This window comes from Equus asinus, chromosome 7, assembly GCF_041296235.1.
Source record: "Equus asinus isolate D_3611 breed Donkey chromosome 7, EquAss-T2T_v2, whole genome shotgun sequence".
Lineage (NCBI taxonomy): Eukaryota > Metazoa > Chordata > Mammalia > Perissodactyla > Equidae > Equus > Equus asinus.
This window is the reverse complement of record NC_091796.1, coordinates 81,613,069-81,633,689: the sequence shown is the minus strand read 5'-3', so window position 1 is coordinate 81,633,689 and position 20,621 is coordinate 81,613,069. Positions and strand designations below refer to the sequence as shown.

The following is a 20,621-nucleotide window of genomic DNA, read 5'->3' as shown; positions in this document are numbered from 1 at the left end:
GGAGGGGATTGGTTCCAGGACCCCCTATGGATACCAAAATCTGCAGATGCTCATGTCCCTTAGCTGGCCCTCTGTATCTGCAGGTTCCACATCTGTGATTTCAACCAACTGCGGATTGTTTATGTGGATATGGAGGCCCTATTGTTTTAGCCTTAGTAGTAAAAATCAAGGGGCAATATTTGAATACCGCCTGAATTCCTATGTTGAATACAACTTTTGTTTTCCTATGTTGAATACATATTTTTAGTTTATTTTCTCAACTCATGGTATAGTTCACAGGAGCCTTTTCACAAAGAAAAAAATTTTAATTTGATGAGATCTACTTTTATCAATTATCTCCTTTATGAATTGTGCTTTTGGCATTATGTCTAAGAATTCTTTACCCAGCCTAGGTCCTGAAGATTTTCTATGTTTTCTTTTAAAAATTTTATAGTTTTTTGCATTTTATGATTAAATCTATGATCAGTTTTGAATTATTTTTGTGTAATTATGTATGAGGTTCAGGTTGAGGTTATTTGCCTATTTTTTGTCCAGCACCATCCTTCCTTTAGGATAGAGGAAAACACCCTTCCTGTAGTGAACTGAATTGCTTTTGTACCTTTGTCAAAAATTGGTTGGGTGCATTTCTCAAAGCCGAGAAATGGAGAAGGAAACAAGGTCTTGAGCATGTTATCTGATTCCCAGATTGAGTTTTGGCTGAAACAGTAATAGCTCAGATTGTTCAGTTATGTGAGCCAATACATTTTTTTAATTGATTAAGGCAATTTGATTTGCAATTTCTGTCTTAACTAATGGAGAAATATAGAGCTCATGGGTCAGTAGGACTTAAATATAATCTGATGAAATTTCAAGAAAAACTATCAACCAGAAGTGGAGTAAGTCTGCCATTTAAGAGTTGATAAAGCAAGGTCCTCTTGGCAAAATAAAGATTGCCTCTAACGGACATTTATTGTTATTTTGTGGTCTGACATCGACCTCTCTTCCTTTTGGGGGTAATTTCCCATTATGTGACGCTTCACATTCTAGAAATCAAGAGAAAAAAGATCCTCCCTCACTCTACTTCCCTCACATCCAGGCCATAGGTATATGATCCATATGAGATGACTAGATTCTCGTGTCCCCAGGATTTTGAATCTTGAGAGAGAGATGTAAACATGCAGACACAGTTTAGAAATTATTCACAGCAGCACTGCTGTATTAGTTTTACGTTACTGCTATCACAAATTATCACAAATTTAATGGCTTAAAATAATATAGGTTTATTATATTATAGTTTTACGGGTCAGAAGATGGACACAAGTCTCACCGGGCTGAAACCAAGGTGTTGGAAAGACTGTGTTCCTTTCCGAGACCATAGAGGATAATTTACTTCCTTGTCTTTTCCAGCTTCTAGAGGCCCTCAGCATTCCTTGGCTCATGGCCCCCTTTCTCCATCTTCAAAGTCAGAAACTCTGACTCTTTCTGTCATTACTTCTGTCTTTGACCACAGCCAGGAAAAGACGCTGCTCTGTGATTACATTGGGCCCAGCTGGATAACCCAGGATAATCTTCCCATCTCAGGGTCTTTAACCTTAGTCATATGTGCAAGTTCCTTTTGCCATGTAACATGACATATCTACAGGTACTGGGGATTAGGATGTGGCCATCTTTGGGGGACCATTATTCTGCTTACCATAGTTGCCATCATAGGGAGTGCAGTGCAAAGGTGCTCAGTGGAGACAGTGCTAATGATGGTGGCGTATCCTGACTTCCTATGGTGAGAACTTGGTTGTGATTCCCGCTAACTGCCTCCCTTGTTTCTGAGCAGTTTTTGAGCTAGGTTTTCCAATTTTTTCAACAATTCTAAGATACCTAATAGCCTTCCAACAAATTAGCTTTCTTTTAAAATTATATTGAGTGAATTTCTGAGCTCTGTCTTGCCGGGTAGTCATGTAATGTCAAGGATAAAGGTAACTTTAAAAGAATTCAATTATTCTGGTTCCATGAGCAAAGACCATCTCCAACAGAAGGTCTACACATGTTAGCCTTTGACCATAATATTTAATTGATCTGACTACTTTCCTCTTGTTCTGATTCTACACTCACCAAGCACCCTTTCAGTAGGCTTTTCCTATAGGACCAATATCATGAGAATAAATGTGCTAACTGTGTCGTTTGAGCATTTCAGTCTGGGTAACAGTAATATCTCATTGTAAACTGTGGGATTGGCATCTTCAGTCTGGTAAGCTTGTATTAGTGTGTGTCCACCACTAAGAGATGGATCCACTCTAGATAAAATCAAATTTCCGTGCCTGCAAGGCTGAAGGTAGGATTCTAGCATATTTTACCAAGGAAATGAATGCCATCTCTTAGCAACATTTGGGGAACAGACTTGGCTTAATACACAGTGGATACCTGGATGTAGCCACATGAATTTAGGAGTGCGTATTTTAATAGCTGAAGACCAATTGTGTGTGTGTGTGTGTGTGTGTGTGTCTGTCTATCTGTCTGTTTATACTCAGGACTCCCTTTAACGGGGAAGTTAAAGGGGACAAGCCTGGAAACTTGTCTTCTACTTGTTTTGTAATTCCAATTATCTGTTAAGAGGTTTTTTTCCCATGATTATTGACATATTGCACTTACACAGTAAAAAAAATTCCACGAGCACAAATGTGTTTAAATTAAATCTTTCTTCTTCCTCACCTTAGATATGCTCCTTGGAGGTAATCATTTTCCAGTTTTAGGGGTTCTTATAACTCTAAAATGTGTATTGTTGGCTTTAAAAAGGATTAAATACCATTTTGTTCCCAGGATATAGCAATTCTCTCATTTTATAATTAGTGGTATAAAGCAAACTATTAAGGCTACCAAAAATTATAGTGGTAGTCTTAAGAAGAAAACTCTCTAAGAGAATTTTTTTTTTTTTTGGCACCCGAGCTAACATCTGTTGCCAATCTTTTTTTCTTCTTCTTCTCCCCAAAGTCCCCCAGTACATAGTTGTATATTCTAGTTGTGAGTGTCTCTGGTTGTGCTATTTGGGACGCTGCCCCAGAATGGCCTGATGAGTGGTGCCATGTCCATGCCCACGATCTGAACCAGCCAAACCCCGGGCCGCGCAAGCTGAGCGAGTGAACTTAACCACTTGGCCACGGGGCAGCCCCCTCTATGGAAATTTTATGGCAGGTTAGCCAGTCTCAAGAGCCTAGCTCAAGACCCGTTAAATTGCTAAAATTTCTCCTTTCCTCTTCCCTCAAAGAGCTATAGATACCTTAGTTCTTAATATCCTGGTTTGTGATGTGGCATCGGAAAAAAATTCTCAGTCATGTTGTGCAGTTAGTCCAACTGTTGGCTATCTGCCCAGTCCTGAAAACATAATTTCCAGCTACGCAACTCTCATACATGGCTCACTCATTATTATGTAGATTTGGTTTTACTGTTATAATTAGACTATGGTCTAATTATGTCCTTTGAAACATAAGGTAAAAGAGTATGTAACTAAGTCAGGAGATGGGTTCTTGTCCCAGCTTTGTCAATAATTTGCTCTGTGACCTTGGCAAGTCACTTAACTTTAGTTTTCTCTCTTGGGTTAACAATTATCAAGATAGAATCATAGAACGTTAGAATTGGCAGAGGCATCAGAGTTTACATAGTACAATTCCTTCATTTCGTGGAGAGGTTGAGTGACTTACCAAAGAGCTTTCTAGAACAAGCACCCAGAATTTGCCATCTCAGACCACTGCTCTTTCCCTTATATTAGGATTTCTTCCTGTATTGTTCCAAGAACAAGCGAAAAAAACAAAAAGTGAAAGCACTAAACAAATAATTGGCCTTCTACAAAAAGACAGATAATACTGTTAACCATTAGCCTGCAGGCTTATCTGAAAACGTACCCTGTCTAACTTAAAGATGACTTAAAATTCAGAAGCTCTGAAACTATACAAGGAAAGGTCAGGAAAATAAAACGTAGGAAAAAAAATTAACGGTTGCCTTGGAGAATACCCGTAAAGGGAAAACAAAACTCCCACAAGAGTACTTATATTCTCTTATCGATTCTTTCTGGTCTTTTCCTAGTTTGCCTAAGGTCAAATTAGAAAAGAGGAGACTGCTTGTTTTTCCACATTTTCTGAAGGAATGGTGTGCAATAAGGATTACTTAGAATCGAATTATTTGCCTAGCCTTTACTACACAATACACCAGTTCTCTAATTTAGCGCCACTTCTCCAGCCACTACCCAAAACCGCGCGCTAAAACCTGCGGAAACCACAAGCAGGGCAAAAACTCCAAGTCCCGAAATGCTCGATGGCCTGTCTCCTCCGCCTCCTCGCAAGGGCAACCTCTTCTGTACTGGGAGTTGTAGTCATTCAGAGCCTTCACTTCCGGGATATGAGGGAGGACGCAACTCTGGAGAACTACATTTCCCAGGAAGCTGTGCGCGCCCTTCTCCGCCCTGGCCGGCGTCGGGCTCCACCCACTCCCGCTCCTCTCTCCCTGGGCTACACTGCTCACGCCTTCCTGTTAGTCCGAGCAGGGAGAAGTTCGCTCGGATCAGCTGATCCCAACTGACAACAGGAGAGGAGGAAGCCCAGGAGGCAGCGAAGGAGGAGGGGGGCGGAGATGGAGATGAGGATGGAGCCACCGGTGCCCTGAGGAACAGCCCCTGCCCGCACCGGCGCCCCGCGGTCTCGCAACGCCGCCTTGCCGCGGCAGAGCTGCTCCGTGGTGGGGTCCCTGGGCCGCCGCGGTCAGGGAGGGAAGGGCACGGCCCTGCGCCGGCGAGCGATAGTCCTGGAGCTCCGGCTGGCCCTGGGAGGAAGGGGGGGCGGGTGCGGCTGGGATGGGGGTGGGGTGGTATAAACAATGGATTCGGCTCTGGCCTCTGCCAGTGTGGGGTGGATTTGGGGGGACCTTCTTTGTTCTTAGACTCTGCTCCTGCCCCTCGGGTTGTGGTGGTGTTGCCTCCGAAGAAGGAAGGGTGAGGAATCCCAGGCTGGAGAGAGGTGTCGAGGTGGGGGCCCGAACGGGCAGATTGTTTCTGCCTGGCAGGCTGTGAGATGTTCTTAGGAAGGTTGATTTTGTATTTTTCTTAATGATGACAAATTTTTATTTGTTTCCGTTGTGGGAGCTGGTTGGGCACGTCTGAGGTTAGGGTGTAAATAAGATCTCCTAGTCACTCCCTTTGCCTTCCTTGTTTATCTAAAAATAAGGTTGATAGATTGATTACTGTAGTGGAGGAGGGAATATCTGAAAGGAGGGCTTTACATTTTGTTGGGGCGGTAGAGTGGGGGTTAATGCTAAGGGGAGTTAGGAATATAATTGTAGAAGTGACAAAAGCCCCTTTCCTGCCCCAGTTATCTTTCTGATTTTTTTTTGAAGTTATTTTTTGAGTGACAGAAAAATTACTCGTTTTAACTCGCTACAGGACTGGTTTTGCAGTGGGCCGTGGTGGAGGATTTCTGTCTCCTGTTGCTCCCTTTTTTTTGCAGTTGGAGAAGGGACAAAAGGAAGTACAATAATGGTTTTTAAACATGAAATGTGACTCTTGTTTTCAGGTGTAGAGTCCTTAGTAGGTATCTGTCTAGAGTTGAAACAATCCAGTTACCCTTGGATCTGTCCAGTTCTTTGATAGAACTAAAGTTTATGATTATTATCATTTCTTTAGTTTTTTATAGGCCTCTTTCTTCCCCTCTCCCTGTTGTGGGGTCCAGGTGGGAGTGCAGAGGCTTGTCCCTCCAAGGAGTGTTTGCTTAGTGATTTTGATTCTGAATTTAATAACTGAATGTACAGAGAATTTCAGTCTGGGAAATAAAGCAAAAAAAGTGTCTTAAAATGCTTTGGGTCTAGAGGTGGTGGTTATTTCCAAAAGGAGGAACCTTGGCCATGATTTTGAGAAGAAATTTCTGGTATCAGAATGAGCCAGTGTAAGTTTTACAAGCAAGAATAAGATTTCTCTCAGGAATTTTGGCCTCATATTTAATCATAATCTTTTTTTTTTTTTAAGGTGTACTTCTGTTTTTAGATGAGTGAAACCCTTTTCCTTCCTCTATTTTAGGTATCCCCTGAAATATTGACTTGAGGTTGGATTATATTGAAAAACTCCTGACCACTCTCTTTCATTACCAAAACCTGTAGCTGAGGCTCAAACCATGAGCCCACCTCAATGAACCCATCAACCCCTCTCAGATAAAAGACCTTTTCGAGTTAATTTTGACCACATATTTGCCTGCACTTTATGGAGAATAAAAACATCAAACCAAATCGACGTTGCTGCTGATACAGGAGTCTTGGAGGCAGAAAATTAAAAATTTGAACATTTGTGAGTGTGTGAAGAATTCTGATAGGACCTCGAAGGTTTTTTTTTTTTTTTTTTTTAAGGTGTTCAGAACCCTGTGGAAGTTTTGTGCAGTCTTCAGACTCAAAGCTCTTGTCTTCACTCCTGGGGAGAGCTCAGTGACCGTTATATGGTGGATGGTTTCCTTATCAGTCTGAGTATGAGTGCCCAGACTTCCCCATCAGAGAAGGGTCTGAATCCGGGGCTGGTGTGCCAGGAGAGTTATGCCTGCAGTGGGACGGACGAGGCTGTGTTTGAGTGTGACGAGTGCTGCAGTCTGCAGTGTGTCCGCTGCGAGGAGGAGCTCCATCGGCAGGAGCGCCTGAGAAACCATGAGCGGATAAGACTCAAACCTGGCCACGTCCCTTACTGTGACCCCTGCAAGGGCCCCAATGGGCATTTGCCAGGTGTCAGGCAGAGGGCAGCCGTGAGGTGCCAGACCTGTAAAATCAACTTGTGCCTGGAATGTCAGAAGAGGACTCATTCCGGGGGTAACAAAAGGCGACACCCCGTTACTGTGTACCATGTCACTAAGGTCCAGGAGTTATTGGAGGAAGAAGAGATGGATGAGGAGACCAAGAGGAAGAAGATGACTGAGAAGGTTGTGAGCTTCCTCCTAGTAGATGAAAATGAAGAAATTCAGGTAAGCACTTAGTTAGAGTGGAGCAGATCTGTCGTTGGAAGGTAGCTCTCAGGGAAAGTTCAGGAGGAGCTCACATTTTAATCTCTAAAAGGCAAGACCCCCAAAAGCGTAAATTGCGTGGAGTCAGATTTAGTTACTTGACCTTGGGCTGAATTACTTTACCTCTCTGAGCCTTAGTTTTCTCATCTGTAATTTGGGGACAGTGCCTATTCCATTGGGTTGTTGTGAGGATGAAATGACAGTGTTTGTAAAGCCTGTAGCATAAAAAGTGCTCGATATGTGGTAGCTGTTATTATTATTGGGTTATTATTAGCACCGATTTAGAACATTTTTCTAAATGAGAGCACTTTGGCAAGTTGTGATAAATGTGAGGGAGGAGGGACTGTGTGTATGCAGGGAAAGAAAAACTCACAGTGGGTCCCTGGGCAATAAGTCATAAACCTGTTATCTCCATTTAAGAGGCACGTCCTTTTAAAAAAGGCTTTTGATAAGGATAACATTCTCTCCAGATGGCCTCTTCTTATTTTCATGTATAGACTTCTGATCAGTAAAAGCCAGTAAGGGCATCTAGGATTACAGAAGAGCTAGAGAATGTTTGATTTGATTGCGAGTTGGGGAGAGGGTAGTGTGTGATAGGAGCAAGTTGGGGAGATGATAGCATCTGACAGTTCAGGGCAATTGGGGCAGGAATAGTATAATATTTATACTTTCCAGTGAAGGTAGTGTAAGGTCTGTGCTTCTGAGTGAAGACTGCTTGAATTCACATCCTGGCTTCACCACTCACTGGCTATATAACCAGGGTAAATTATTTAAGCTCCGTGCCTCAGTTTCACTTCTTTAGAGTAGTAGTTGAGAGGATTCGAAGAGATTAGGAATGGAAAGGCTGTATCACAGGGCCTGGCACATCGCGTCCACTACCCGTCTGTCGTTTTTGTCAGTAGCATGGAGTATTTGTGGTTCATTGACTCAGTGCGTGTAGCAGTGGCGACTCCTCAAGTCTCCAGATTGGAGCGGTACCTGTGTAACTTGCCATTGGAAAAACTCCACTTACCCACTAAATATTTTTTATCTCTGTCTCTTTCTTCCTTGGTTAAGCTTATGGAAATAAATTATGTCATGATTCCTATGTACTTCCATTGTCAGCTGAATCCTTTGCTCACGTAGACTTTTCTTTATTGGCTGAGAGGAACTAGTAGAGTTATAGAAGAGTGACCTAGATCCCATTCTGCCTCCCTTGTTAGCAATAATGTCTTCATTATGGATTCTGCTCTAATTGGGCGACAGTGTGGACCAAGTATTTCATAAATGGAACTCGTGGATTTGGATGATTCTTGTGGTTCTGCCACCAGGTCGCTTTAATGTCAGCCTTTGGAAGGTCATACTTTGGATTGCTGTCACTTTTGTAAAGTGAGAGGCAGATTTGGGATGAACCAGTAACCCTAGTGGATCTTGTGTTGGCACATTCTTTTTTTTTTTTCCGAGGAAGATTAGCCTGAGCTAACTGCTGCCAATCCTCCCCTTTTTGCTGAGGAATACTGGCCCTGAGCTAACGTCCGTGCCCATCTTCCTCTATTTTGTATGTGGGACGCCTGCCACGGCATGGCTTGATAAGCAGTTAGTAGGTCCGCACCCAGGATCCAAACCAGTGAACCCCAGGCCACTGAAGCAGAGCGTGTGAACTCAGCCGCTACGCCACTGGGCCGTTGGCACAGTACTTTTGAGGGGAGGAGAATGTGGTTTTTTTTCTTTTTGTAGCATCAATATGTGTTCCAGGGTAGAGAATTAGGAAAATGTAAGCAAGTGTAATGAAGAAAACAAATCCAACTACCCAGAGATGATTTTTCTCCGTCTTTTTTTTCTTGTAGTGTGTAATATGTATATAATTGAGTTATTGTAAAGATTCCTTTTGCTTTTCCTCCCTTCGTAAACATTGACCACTTCCCAGGAAATAACTGTTTATTAATTGCAGGCAGCATTGGTTGGGACTAATGGACTGGATATAGAATTCATTCTTTTTAGGTGATGATTCGTTCTCATGGAGTCACAAGTGGAAAAATACTTTGAGAAAATGCCTGATTCAGTTTTTTTTTTTAAAGATTTTATTTTTTCCTTTTTCTCCCCAAAGCCCCTTGGTACACAGTTGTGTATTTTTAGTTATAAATGCAGCTAGAATATAAAATCCTGGAGAGCAGGACCCTGTCTTATGTCCTGTGTTATGTACAATAGTAGGCACGTTGTCAGCGCAAAAATGCTTGTTGATAGATTGGCAGTGTCACTTCTCAACTTCAGTTTTTTAAAAATGGATGTCACACATATCTAGTAAAAAACTAAAATGATCTAAAAGGGCATACAATGACAAGAGTGTCCCTCTTACACCTTACCCTTAGTCTCCTTTCTTAGATCACCATTGACAGTTAACTGCATGCCTTCTAGACTTTTTCAATGTATGCTTCTGAATATATGTATGTATCCTTTTTATTTTTCAACAAAAATGGAACCTAATATACTTGCTGTTCTGTCCTTGGCTTTTTTTCACTAGAGGATACATCTTTGCCCTTATCAGCATGTTGAAGTCTACCTCCTTATTTAAAGGCTGCCTAGTGTTTTGTTGAATGGTTTTTCTGTAATATTAACCAGTTAATGGATATTTGAGTTATTACAAACAGGATGTGTTGAATATCCTGTGAATCTATTTAGAAGTGGAATCTCTTTGTCAAATGATATATGCATTTTCAATTTAGATAGATATAACCAAATTTCTGAATCTCATTTTCTTAGCCTCTGAATTTCTTCTGTGAGTCTCCCCTTGCTTCTCATCTTGGCTCATAATAGCTAAAATGAAAGAGCTCTTACTATGGTGTTAGGAACTATTCTTAGCACTTTACATGTGTGAGCTCATTTAATCCTGGTAACTCTTATTATTGCTGTAACAAATTACCACAAACTTAGTGGCTTAAAACAACACAAATTTATTCTCTTACAGTTTGGAGGTCATAAGCCTTAAAATGGGTCTATAGGGCTGTGTTCCTTGTGAGACCCTAGGGGAGTATTTGTTTCCTTGTCTTTTCTAGCTTCAAGAGGCCTTCTGTATTCTTTGGCCGTGTGTGGCCCCATCATCCAGCTTCAAAGGCAGCAGTGTAACATCTTCCAGTCCGTACCCCACCCCCTGCTTCTGTTGTCACCTTGCCGTCTGTGTCTCTCTTCCTTCTCTCCTACAAGGACTCCTCTGATTACACTGCACTCACCCAGATAATCCAGTATAATCTCCCCCATCTCAAGGTTCTTAATTCAGCCACATCTGCAAAGTCCCATTTGCCACATAAAGTGTCACTGGTTCCATGGATTCAGACGTGGACATCTTGGCAGGGAGGTGAGTTCAGCCTACCACACCCTATGAAGTAAGTTGTGTGTCTTAGTCAGTTTGGCTTGCTAAAGCAGAATACCATAGATTGGATGGCTTATAAACAACAGAAGTTTATTTCTCAAAGTTCTGTAGGCTGGGAAGTCAAAGATCAAGGTGCAGATTCCGTGTCTGGTGATAACCCACTTCCTGATTTGTGGACAGCCGTCTTCTCCCTGTTTCCTCATAAGGCAGAAGGGAGCTCTAGGATCTCTTAAAAGGGCACTAATCTTATTCATGAGGGCTAACCCTCGTGACCTAATCACCTCCCACAGGCCCCACCTCCTAATACCATCGTATTGATTTCAACATAGGAATTTTAGGGAGGCGCAAACATTCCACCTATACCATTGCATTTTATAGATGAGGACACTGATGCACAGAGAGATGAAGTAACTTGCCAAACTCGAGTTATAGTAGGTGGCAGAGGATTTGAACATAGGTATCTGGCTCCAAAATCCTTGCTCTAACTGGGACACTCTTACTGTCTCTGACCAAGTCATTTAAACTTTCTGATTAAGCTTCATATGGTCGATAACATCAGTTCACTGATTCCTCATGTCTTCTCTGAGCATCAAATGAAACATAGCTCTATATAAATGTAAGACAGTGTTATCACTGAAGAACTCCTTACTCAGAGCCGTAAAGATTCTATGAGTTAGGCCCCAACTTTATTTTTGTTTTCTCATTTCTAGGCATTTGTAGGTTTTGATAATTTTGAGTTTAGTACATAGGAATTATTTTAACAGCTTGTAGGCTGTAACTTATGTGTGGTTTCCTCAAATTCTATGGCCTAGTGTCCCCTAAGATTTGTTGATTTGTTGCTTGCAATTTGAGTATTACTCAGTTTCTTTTGGAAAACCTAAAAGACAAAAACTTCCTTTTAGAAGTGAAAATTTTATCATTTCCTTGTCATTTGAGTGTGTACCCTAGTGATAAATTTGAGGAGAGACTAACTTTTGGTCTCAGAAGCAAGAACTCCTTTGTGGCCCTAAAATGGATACATTTGGCCTGCTAGCCAAAGACATTCATTCATTCATTCATTCCAGTTATTGAGCATAGATTCTGTGCCAGGCACTTTCTAGGTTTCAGGGACCCGTGGTTAATAAGACTTGGTCCCTGCTGTCATGGAGCTTACCAGTCAAGCGGGGAAAACAGAGTTCACACATGTAAAACACATAAAAAGATGGTTCAGATGTGGGAAGTGTTATTGAGGAGTGACTTGGAAGCCACTTTTGCAGGATGGTGATGGAAGATTGTATTGTAGAAGTGACTTGTGAGCAAAGACCTGATGGTTAGTTAATACCACCTGGGGAAATAGGCCTCTAGACAGGGGGGAATGGGAACAGAAAGAAGGTGGGATGGTATGCTTGAGATATGGAAAGAATGCCAGTGTCGCTGGAGTGAGCTGGCGGAGAATGGTGAGGAAAGAGGTGCAGAGGAAAACAGGTGGCAGGTCGTGCGGGGCCTTGCAGGCCATAGAAATCAGTGTGGATTTTAAGTGTAATGGGAAGCGCTAGACTCCTTTATATAGAAAGTCACATGACCTGATAGAAGTGTTTAAGAGATGGCCTTTGAATTTAGTGTGAAGACTAGATTGTAGTGATTGTAGAGGGGCCAGAGGGAGAGCAGGGCGACCACTTAGGAGACTCGTGTAGAACTTGAGGTGACAAGTGGCTTAGATTTGGTGTTATCATTCACGTGGAGAGATGGAAAGACATTGATGAATTTGGGACAGTTTGGATGTAAAACAGGAACGCTCTTACAGGGTAGAGGGTGAGGAAGGAGAGAACTCATTGGTGACTCCTTGGCATGTGGTTTGTGCAAATCACACTTGCTTAATACCCCAGATTTTATTGACTTAAATTGGTAAAACTAAGTCTTTTGGAACTCAAGTCCTACAATAACGAGAGCTAAATTAGTGTCATTTGGTATTACCTTATACAGTGGCTCTCAACCAGGAGGGATTTTGCTCCTCCAGGGGGCGTTTGGCAATGTTTGGAGACAGCTTTGGTTGTCACAGTTGAGTTATAAGGGAGTTGTGCTGCTGGCTAGTTGGGAGAGGCCAGGGTGCTGCTAAATATCTTATAATGCATAGGGCGGCCCCCCTGCAAAAAGAGTTGTCTGGTATAAAATGTCAGTAGGGCTGAGACAGAGAGACTGATCTAACAGATGAAGGTTTGGTCTGATGGGAGATTTTGATTCCAGTGAAGTGGAAAATATATCAGGAATAAGACCTTTAATCAGTTTTTCCTCTCTCTTTTGGTTCTGTTAGCTCCTCAGAAGTAATCTAAAGGAAATCAGTATTTTTGGGGGGCATATTTTGTAACCTCTGTAGTGAAATGGTTAGACTTTCTGCATTGTAGTCATTGATTTTTCTAGGCCTCAGTGGAACTGTACTAGGAAAACCAAAAGACTTAGGATCCATTATTTAGAGCCCATGATAAGTAAATGATCCACACTGACAAATCATCCATAATCTTTTGAAGTTTGAGACAACACTCTTAGCAAATAACTCAAAGGTTAGAAGAATAAAGTTCTAACAGAGTTCTTAATGGAGGAAGATGATAGTATTTTCTTATCTGTTGGGTCTTGTGAGAGATTCAGACATCTTATCAGTGTTTACTCGTCAGTGAGAAAAAAAGGTGAAAAATTAAAAGTCACTTTTTTCTTCATTCTTATATATATATATAAAATCCCATACAAGTTTTTCTTTTTTCCACAACCACCCCATTCTCCACTTTATCTCTTCTACAAAACTACAAAATTCCTATAACTGTCCTCTTTCCAAGAGAATAGAGCAGCAAACTGACAAGAAATTTCACCTTCATGCTGACTGACCCTTGACTGGGCCATTAGGAGAGCCAGGGAGCAAATGCCAAAAGACTCCTGAAGTTGGGTCCCCTCATGCTGAACATGAAGGTGATAAGGCAGCCTGGTGACCCAGGAGTGGTCAAGGAGAGGCTCAGAAAGTGTACATTGGGGCAGGCTCTCCTCGATTCAGCAGTAGACAGCCTTGGGCCCTCTCTGAAGTGAGAGGCCAAGGTGAGTCTTCTCTGTCCTTCCTTCAGTGAAATCAGCAGTGGACTTCATCTCACTGAGACCGTTCCTTTAAGAAGACCCATCACGTTGCTTGGCTGCTTCACTTGTTTACAATCCCAGAATAGTGTGGCTCAAAATACTGGGGCTTGACTTTGGTTTTTTTTTTAATTGGCTAAAAGAGACATTATTCTAGTGGGATTCAGGAATGGAAAATAGTAGAGGATGTTTTTATACTGTATGGGAATCCTTGACCACAAACTGGCTGTGCGGCTCTGCGCCAATTATTCCTGTGCTCCTTCTGTCTTAGACTCATCTGCTGATGACCCCTCGGCCCTCTCCTCTGCTTCCTGGTCTAGGGTACCTTGCTGGGGCTTGCTCTTTCTAGGCCCTCTGTTTCAGAAAAGCTGGCAGAAACCCCTCAGGACTGAACTCTGGTCAATAGGTCATGAGCCAGGGGGAATTGTAATTTTCTGAATTATGGAACTTCCCCATTTTTCTCCTCAAATGGCCAAACTCTTATAATGTAAGACCTAATTTTGGTGCTGTGGCTGGTTAGCCCTTTGGCTAGTTTGAGTCAGAACATGAATTATTTACTGTTGCTTCTTAGGTGCCATATAAAAAAATGTAACCAAAAAACATAGATCTGTTTAGAAGCTGTCTGTCAAAATAATAAGCAATAATTGGATGAGTAACAGAGATTCCCTCCCCCATTGCTGCCTTTTACTCATAGAAACCCAAGTAAAAGCCCCTTTTGTTTAGTAATAGTAGTAGGGAGAGGGCATTGTACATGATTACTGGGAAATGCAGGGTTGAGGATGACTCAGACAAGCAGAAAGATGAAAGAGGTCCTATTGTGGGCCTTTGGTTTCTGCTCAGCATCCTCTGAGCTTTCTCAGCCTTGGGCTCATTCAGTTATAACAGGCTCCTGGCATTTAACCTGGGAGGCTATTTTGTTTGGTACAGGGCTGTTTAAAATTTGACCCATATAAGCCACCGTGAGTCAGCTTTTCAGGGAACCTATCTTTATTTCAAGTTACCTCCAGTTTGTGTGATTCTATTTTTTCTGGTCTGTCACCTCCTTGAAGTGATTGATTTTCTGGAATTGGGCAAACATTTGGCTTTTTGAGCAGGGGGAAATAGAACAGGCAGATTTCTTACTAAGTTGACCTTATGTGTATATGTACACTTATACCTTATATGTATGTTTTCCCTGGCTGTACCACCCTTGAGTTTATCGTGGAGATTGGGGAAGCACTTCTGACAGGTGGCTGAACTTTTCTGGGGAGGCTGAACTTTTCTGGGGAGTCTTGTTTTGGGAGGAGCTCCCATGAGCTCGTTTCTCTCTGAGGTTAGGACTGCTAAATGTATCGATCACATTTGATTGGTGTTGGGAAATCAGAGGAGAGCTAATGGTTGAGACCCTGAAGCAGGGAAAGAAAACAGAGATATCTCCAGGCAAGAAGAATTGGAAGGATGGATGGGAAGGGACTTGGAGGGACTTTTGGAGGCAGGAAGGGTTGGATGCTTCCTTGGAGGATGTTTTGTTCATTCTTTCCAGTGGCTTTTGGCCAGCAGTTGAGGCTCTGTTTGACTGGTTTGTGTGGTCGCCTTGGTGGTGGCTGGAGTTCTTGGGCAGAGAAGTATGTCTACTGGCCTTACATAAGCACCTGACCTCTGGCTTGACTTCTCTGGAGGACCTTCCTGATTTCCTTCTACTTGAGACTGGATTATTGCTGTCTTTCCCAGGGAATTTGACTCTAGATGTTGGAGTGCTTGAAAAGAACTCACAGAGCCTGATTCTGGCATGTGGTCACAGACACCAGGTTTGTTAAGAGACAATGTAATCCCGAACAATTCAGCTGTCATAGAGTATTCTAGAAATTCCTCTACTTTCCAGCCCAATCTCTTCTATTTTGTGACTGTATCATCTACATGGCCAAACTGTTTTCTCCATAATCTCTCATAACCTTGTGTTTCAGAGAGCTCAGTTCACTTCATATGTATCATTCAACAACAGTTATAAACGTTTGTTGAGTGTCAATTATATGCCTTATTAGTTTGAGTAATCTCTCTGAAAAAATGTTTTAAAATGAAAATTCAGAGGCTAAGTGAGTCTGGGGAGGAATGACAGGGGCCTTCATTCCCCGGAAAGCCCAGCTTGCTTTTGTACTTGTCTCCGAGTAGAGGCTGTTTAAAGATGTCTTAATTATTTTTGCACACCCTTTTTGGTCCTGGTGACTATGGGTTTAGTTTGTCATCAGTGGGTCACAGGGTGCGCTATTATTTTTTCCCTGGGTCTCAGTCAGATCTGGATTGTCTGGCAGACAGACAGACAGCCTGCTTGCCTTTCTTTTTCTTCTCCTCTCTTCTCTCTTTTCTTTCCTTCCTTCCTTGTCTCTCTCTCCCCTTCCCTTCCTTCCTCCCTTCTTTTCCCTTCCCTCCTCCTTCTCTCCCCTCCTTCTTTCTTCCCTCTCTCCCTCCCTCTTTCCTTCTCTCCTTTTCCCTTCCTCTGTCCCTCTCTCTCCCTCTCCTCATTCCTTTCATGAATTAAGAAGTTAAATCTGCCACTGCCAGGGGAAAAAAGTTTTTTCTAGAACTAAATATAAATGATTTTAGGCTTATGTACTGTTTTGGATTGTTCATGACATTTCTCTTCCTTTCCTTACCACAGAAAATTGAGTTTGCTACATTTTTTTTAAAAGGATAGACCTAAAAAGGTTTGGCTTTAAAGTGCAGCCTTCCTTGAGCCCCATATTTGAAAGAGCAACCCCTGCCCCCACTTTGTAGTCCTAGTCCCATCTCCTGATTTTGCTTCACACCACTTAGCACCATTTGACATAACATGTACTTTTGGAAATCAACTCTATTGTGGTATAATTTACACATAATATAACATACACATTTTAAGTGTACGGTTCTATGAGTTTTGACATAATGTATTTACATAGTGTAACCACAATCAAGATAGGGAACATTTGCATCCCCCTAAAAAATTCCCTTGTGCCTCTGGGAAGTCAGTCTCCAGCAGTCCCTGATCTGTTCTCTATAACTATAGATTTGACTTTGCTAGAGTTTTATATAAATAGAATCATGCTGTACTGTTTTGTATTTGGCTTCTTTCACTCACCATAATGTTTTTGAGTGTCAGCCATGTTGTTGCATATCTCAGTTCATTTCTTTTTGTTGCTAAATAGTATTCCACTGTGTGGATGTAACACAATTTGTTCATTCACTTGTTGATGGACATTTTGTATACCGTATATTTTAATTGTTTGAATATTGTCTTTCTTCTCCCCATTAGCCCCATGAGGGCGGCAATGTTTTATTGAGATGTAATTCACATAACATAAAACTAACCATTTTATAGTGAACAGTTCAGTGGTATTTAGTACGTTTACAATGTGCAACCACCACCTCTATCTACTAATAAAACGTTTTCGTCACCCCCAAACAAAACCCTGTACCTGTTAAGCAGTCCTTTCCAGAGGGCAGTGATTTTTTTTTTTGTCTCTTTTTTTTTTTTTTAAAGATTTTATTTTTTCCTTTTTCTCTCCAAAGCCCCCCGTACATAGTTGTATATTCTTCGTTGTGGGTCCTTCTAGTTGTGGCATGTGGGACGCTGCCTCAGCGTGGTCCGATGAGCAGTGCCATGTCCGCGCCCAGGATTCGAACCAACGAAACACTGGGCCGCCTGCAGCAGAGCGCGCGAACTTAATCACTCGGCCACGGGGCCAGCCCCCTTTTTTTTTTTTTTTTTTTTTTTGTCTCTTTTGGACAACTTTTATTATTTTCCAATTATAAAATAACATAGACTCAGCATTTTAAAATACAGAACTATAGAAAAGTATAAAATTTCATCTTAATTTTACAATAAAAGAAAGCCACTAATATCTTAATCCTTTTTTAATGTTGCATTTACTTTTTAATTTTTAAAGTTTTATTTATTTATTTTTCTCCCCAAAGCCCAGGGCATGGTTATATATCCCAGTTGTGACTCCTTCTAGTTCTTCTGCGTGAGCTGCCGCCTCAGCATGGCAACTGACACACTGGTGATGTGGTTCTGCGACCAGGAAATGAACCTGGGCTGCCAAAGCAGTGAGAGCGCTGAACTTTCAACCACTAGACCATCAGGGCTGGCTCTACTTTTTCTTTTTTTTTTTTATTGTGGTAACATTGGTTCATAACATTATATAAATTTCAGGTATACATCATTACATTTCGATTTCTGTGTAGATTATATCCTGTTCACCACCCAAAGACTAATTACAATCTATCACCATACACATGTGCCTAGTTACCCCTTTTGCCCTCCTCCCTCCCCCAGGCTCTACTTTTTTAAAAACAGCTATATTGAGGTATAATTCATGTACCATACAATTCACCCTTTTAAAGTGTACAATTCAATGGCTTTTAGTATATTCACAGATATGTACAACCATCACCAGTCAATTTTAGAGCATTTCATTGGGTAGAGATTTTTGCCTCTTATTTCATCAGCATCTAGAAAAGTGTTTGGCACCTAGTAGGTACTCAAATAATATTTGTTGAATGAATGAAATGTGCTAATGAGAATAAATCAGTTGAATCATTAATTCATCATTTAATGAGTGCCTACTATGTGCTGACAACTGAAGAAGATAGAAAGAGGCACTAAGACTCTGAGCTTGTGCTTGGGGAGAGGATAGTCTAGTGGTAACAGAAGACAAATACGTAGAAAAAAGGTGGATGGTGTGAGAGCAGTATAGAGAGGATTATGGAAATTCAGAAGAGGGTGATATTGCTGGAAGGGTTACTATTGTTATTGACTTTAAATAGTTATATGTTATATTGTTACTTCACCCGGCTCCACTCTCACATTCCTTATAGAAAAGAAACCAGGCCCCTTTCATTCTCTACCTCATACGCCAAAAAGATCTCCTTCTAAGGCTGTATCATTTATTAAGATTGTAAGTATGAACTGTGAGAAGAGCATTTTAGTGAGTCTCTGGTGTAGTAATAATTCTTGGAATCATGTCACATCGTTCTTTTGAAGAATGAGTGCTTTCTTATGCATAATATATGTATTAGGCAATCTTCTAACAGCTTTTTTTTTTAATTGAAAAGATACATTCTTTTAAGGAGGGAGTGGTAAGTATTGAGTAAGTATCTTCTTTGTCTCATTTTCCCTAATTCTTTAATGAGGCATTTACTGGAAACCTTTCCTCAGGAGGGTTTTTACTTGGGAAAATGGAATGAAATTCTGTGGTGGTGGTGATAGCCGTGGCCTAGAGGCAAATCAGGGCCACTAGAGCAGTAATGTCAGTCAGCACTTCTCTGGCATTTACCGGATGCCTCTACTGCGCTGAGGGCCTGATGTGCGTGATCTCATGTGATCCTCACAGCAACCCTATGAAGTATTTTACGTTGTTGTCCTCATTTTACAGGTGGGAAGACTGAGGTCCAGAGAAGTTAAGTAACTTCTTTAAGATTGTTCTACAGTCAGTGAGTGGTAGAAGCAAGTCGGTTAAACCCTTAATGATACTGCTACACTGTTCCGTTCCTCAGAGAGAATGTAGCACCTAGGCACTCTGTGCTGTGTTCATTCATTTACCTACAGTATGTGTTGATTTCCTGTTATGTGTCAGGCCCTGTGCTAGGGCTGCAGTGATGAACACCACACCAGACCCGTTGCCAGCGTGGAGTACATTCTGGTTGGGAAGCTCAGAACCAGGAAGAATGGGAAAATGTTACCAGAGATGGTGGGTGAGAATGGAGACTTTGCGCCAGGGAAGTGTTGAGTAAATTGTCCCTGGTGTGATCCAGGTAGAGGTGGACTTAAACCTGGCTCTCTTGTCCTCCGTTGGTGCTTTTACTGCTAAGTCCCAGAGCTTTTACCAGACCTTGTGTCTGTTTTTATAGCTGGCCAAATATAGGTGTGCCATGCCATTTAAAAGAGGGGCTGCATCTCCCCTCTGGAAGCTCCTTGGAAGAGTCCTTTAAGGATGACGTGGGTCTTGAGGATGACTTGTTATTTCAGTCTGTCTTCCGAATTCAACTTTGCTTTGGAAAGCTTTCTATTCAGATATAAATGGAGAACTGAACTGAGTGAGTTGGGTATGGTCAAAAAACCTGAGAATGAAGCTAAAAATGACTCTTTTTAAAGGATTCGTTCTGTGGCCCTTCTCTACATAGAAACATTCTCTTGCCTGCTGGAGTGGGAGGGGAGCTGCCGGCAGTGTCTGTGAGGCCTTGTGTCAGAAGCACCATGGGTAGTGTAAGACATGGGAGGAGGATTCCTGACCTCTCGAGTCGTGGAACACTCTGGGGACACTGGAGTGGAAGAAAGTGATCTTTGCCCTTACAAATGCGCTCAGTGTGTTTGTGAAGCCAATCTTGTGACTTCAGTGGTCTTAAGAAAACATTTGATTGAGAAATGATTGTGTTTTTACATGAAACTCTGTCAACATATACGTGGATAAACGCATAGATATACACTCCTTTTAAGGTAGAATGAAAGGAAATTTTCTCAGCTTGCCGGGTTGGGGAAACAGGTTTAATAGAACTTTCTAGCAGTAGGGGTATCCTATTGGAATGGAACCTGTTTATCATTTGGGCTTTAAAAATAGACTGACGACTGAACTGTTTGATGTAGTTTAAGTAAAATCCTGTCTGAAAATTAGGCCATGGACTTAAATCGTAGCCTGGAGTTCTTTTCACTGTGATAAAAGTGGCTCTGATCTTTCAAGGAAGAGTTTTCTCACCTTCCACATCTCCTTTCCTTCCCCTAGAAGAAGGAAAATGTTACTTACGTTCTGTACCTGTGCTGGTCGAACATCATCAGGTCAGTGCTAGACACCAGATGAAGCTCGATACTGTCGGGATTACATGAAGTAGTCAAGTTCTAGTTTCCTTTTGGGATAGTGGTCCCAGTTCTGATAAAGAGTGAGAATCTTGTTTGGTTTCTTTGGGTTCTTTCTCTTTCTCTGAACTCAGCCAAAAATGGGATGAAAGCAAAATAAAACAGACCAACAAATAAAAGTAATTAACAGGAACTTAACTTTGGGAATAACGATTGACTTAGGCTGGCTTGAGAATCTCAATGGAGAGGTATGAAATAATCTTGGTTGGCTCAGGGGTGGGATGTATTATAAGCACTAGGTCGTGACTGGGAGCAAGCAAGCTTCCCTTAGCTCTTTCTGTTACTTCGGGGAAGGAGCTGAGTTTTGCCCTCAGTCGCAGGGAGAGAACAG

General features: G+C 41.7%; 1 protein-coding gene across 2 annotated transcripts in view; it reads left to right on the top strand.

Moving 5' to 3' along the window:
- The first annotated feature begins 4,452 nt into the window (after window positions 1-4,452).
- Window positions 4,453-20,621, top strand: part of ZFYVE1 (zinc finger FYVE-type containing 1) — a 46,845-nt gene continuing 30,676 nt past the window's right edge. The window contains exons 1-2 of one of the 2 annotated variants that reach the window (XM_014835738.3): window positions 4,453-4,698; window positions 6,029-6,950. In XM_014835738.3, the coding sequence (XP_014691224.1) occupies window positions 6,438-6,950 (513 nt within the window). In that variant the 5' untranslated portion in view covers window positions 4,453-4,698; window positions 6,029-6,437. The remainder of the gene's footprint in view (window positions 4,699-6,028; window positions 6,951-20,621) is intronic. The other variant, XM_070514021.1, reaches the window with a different exon arrangement.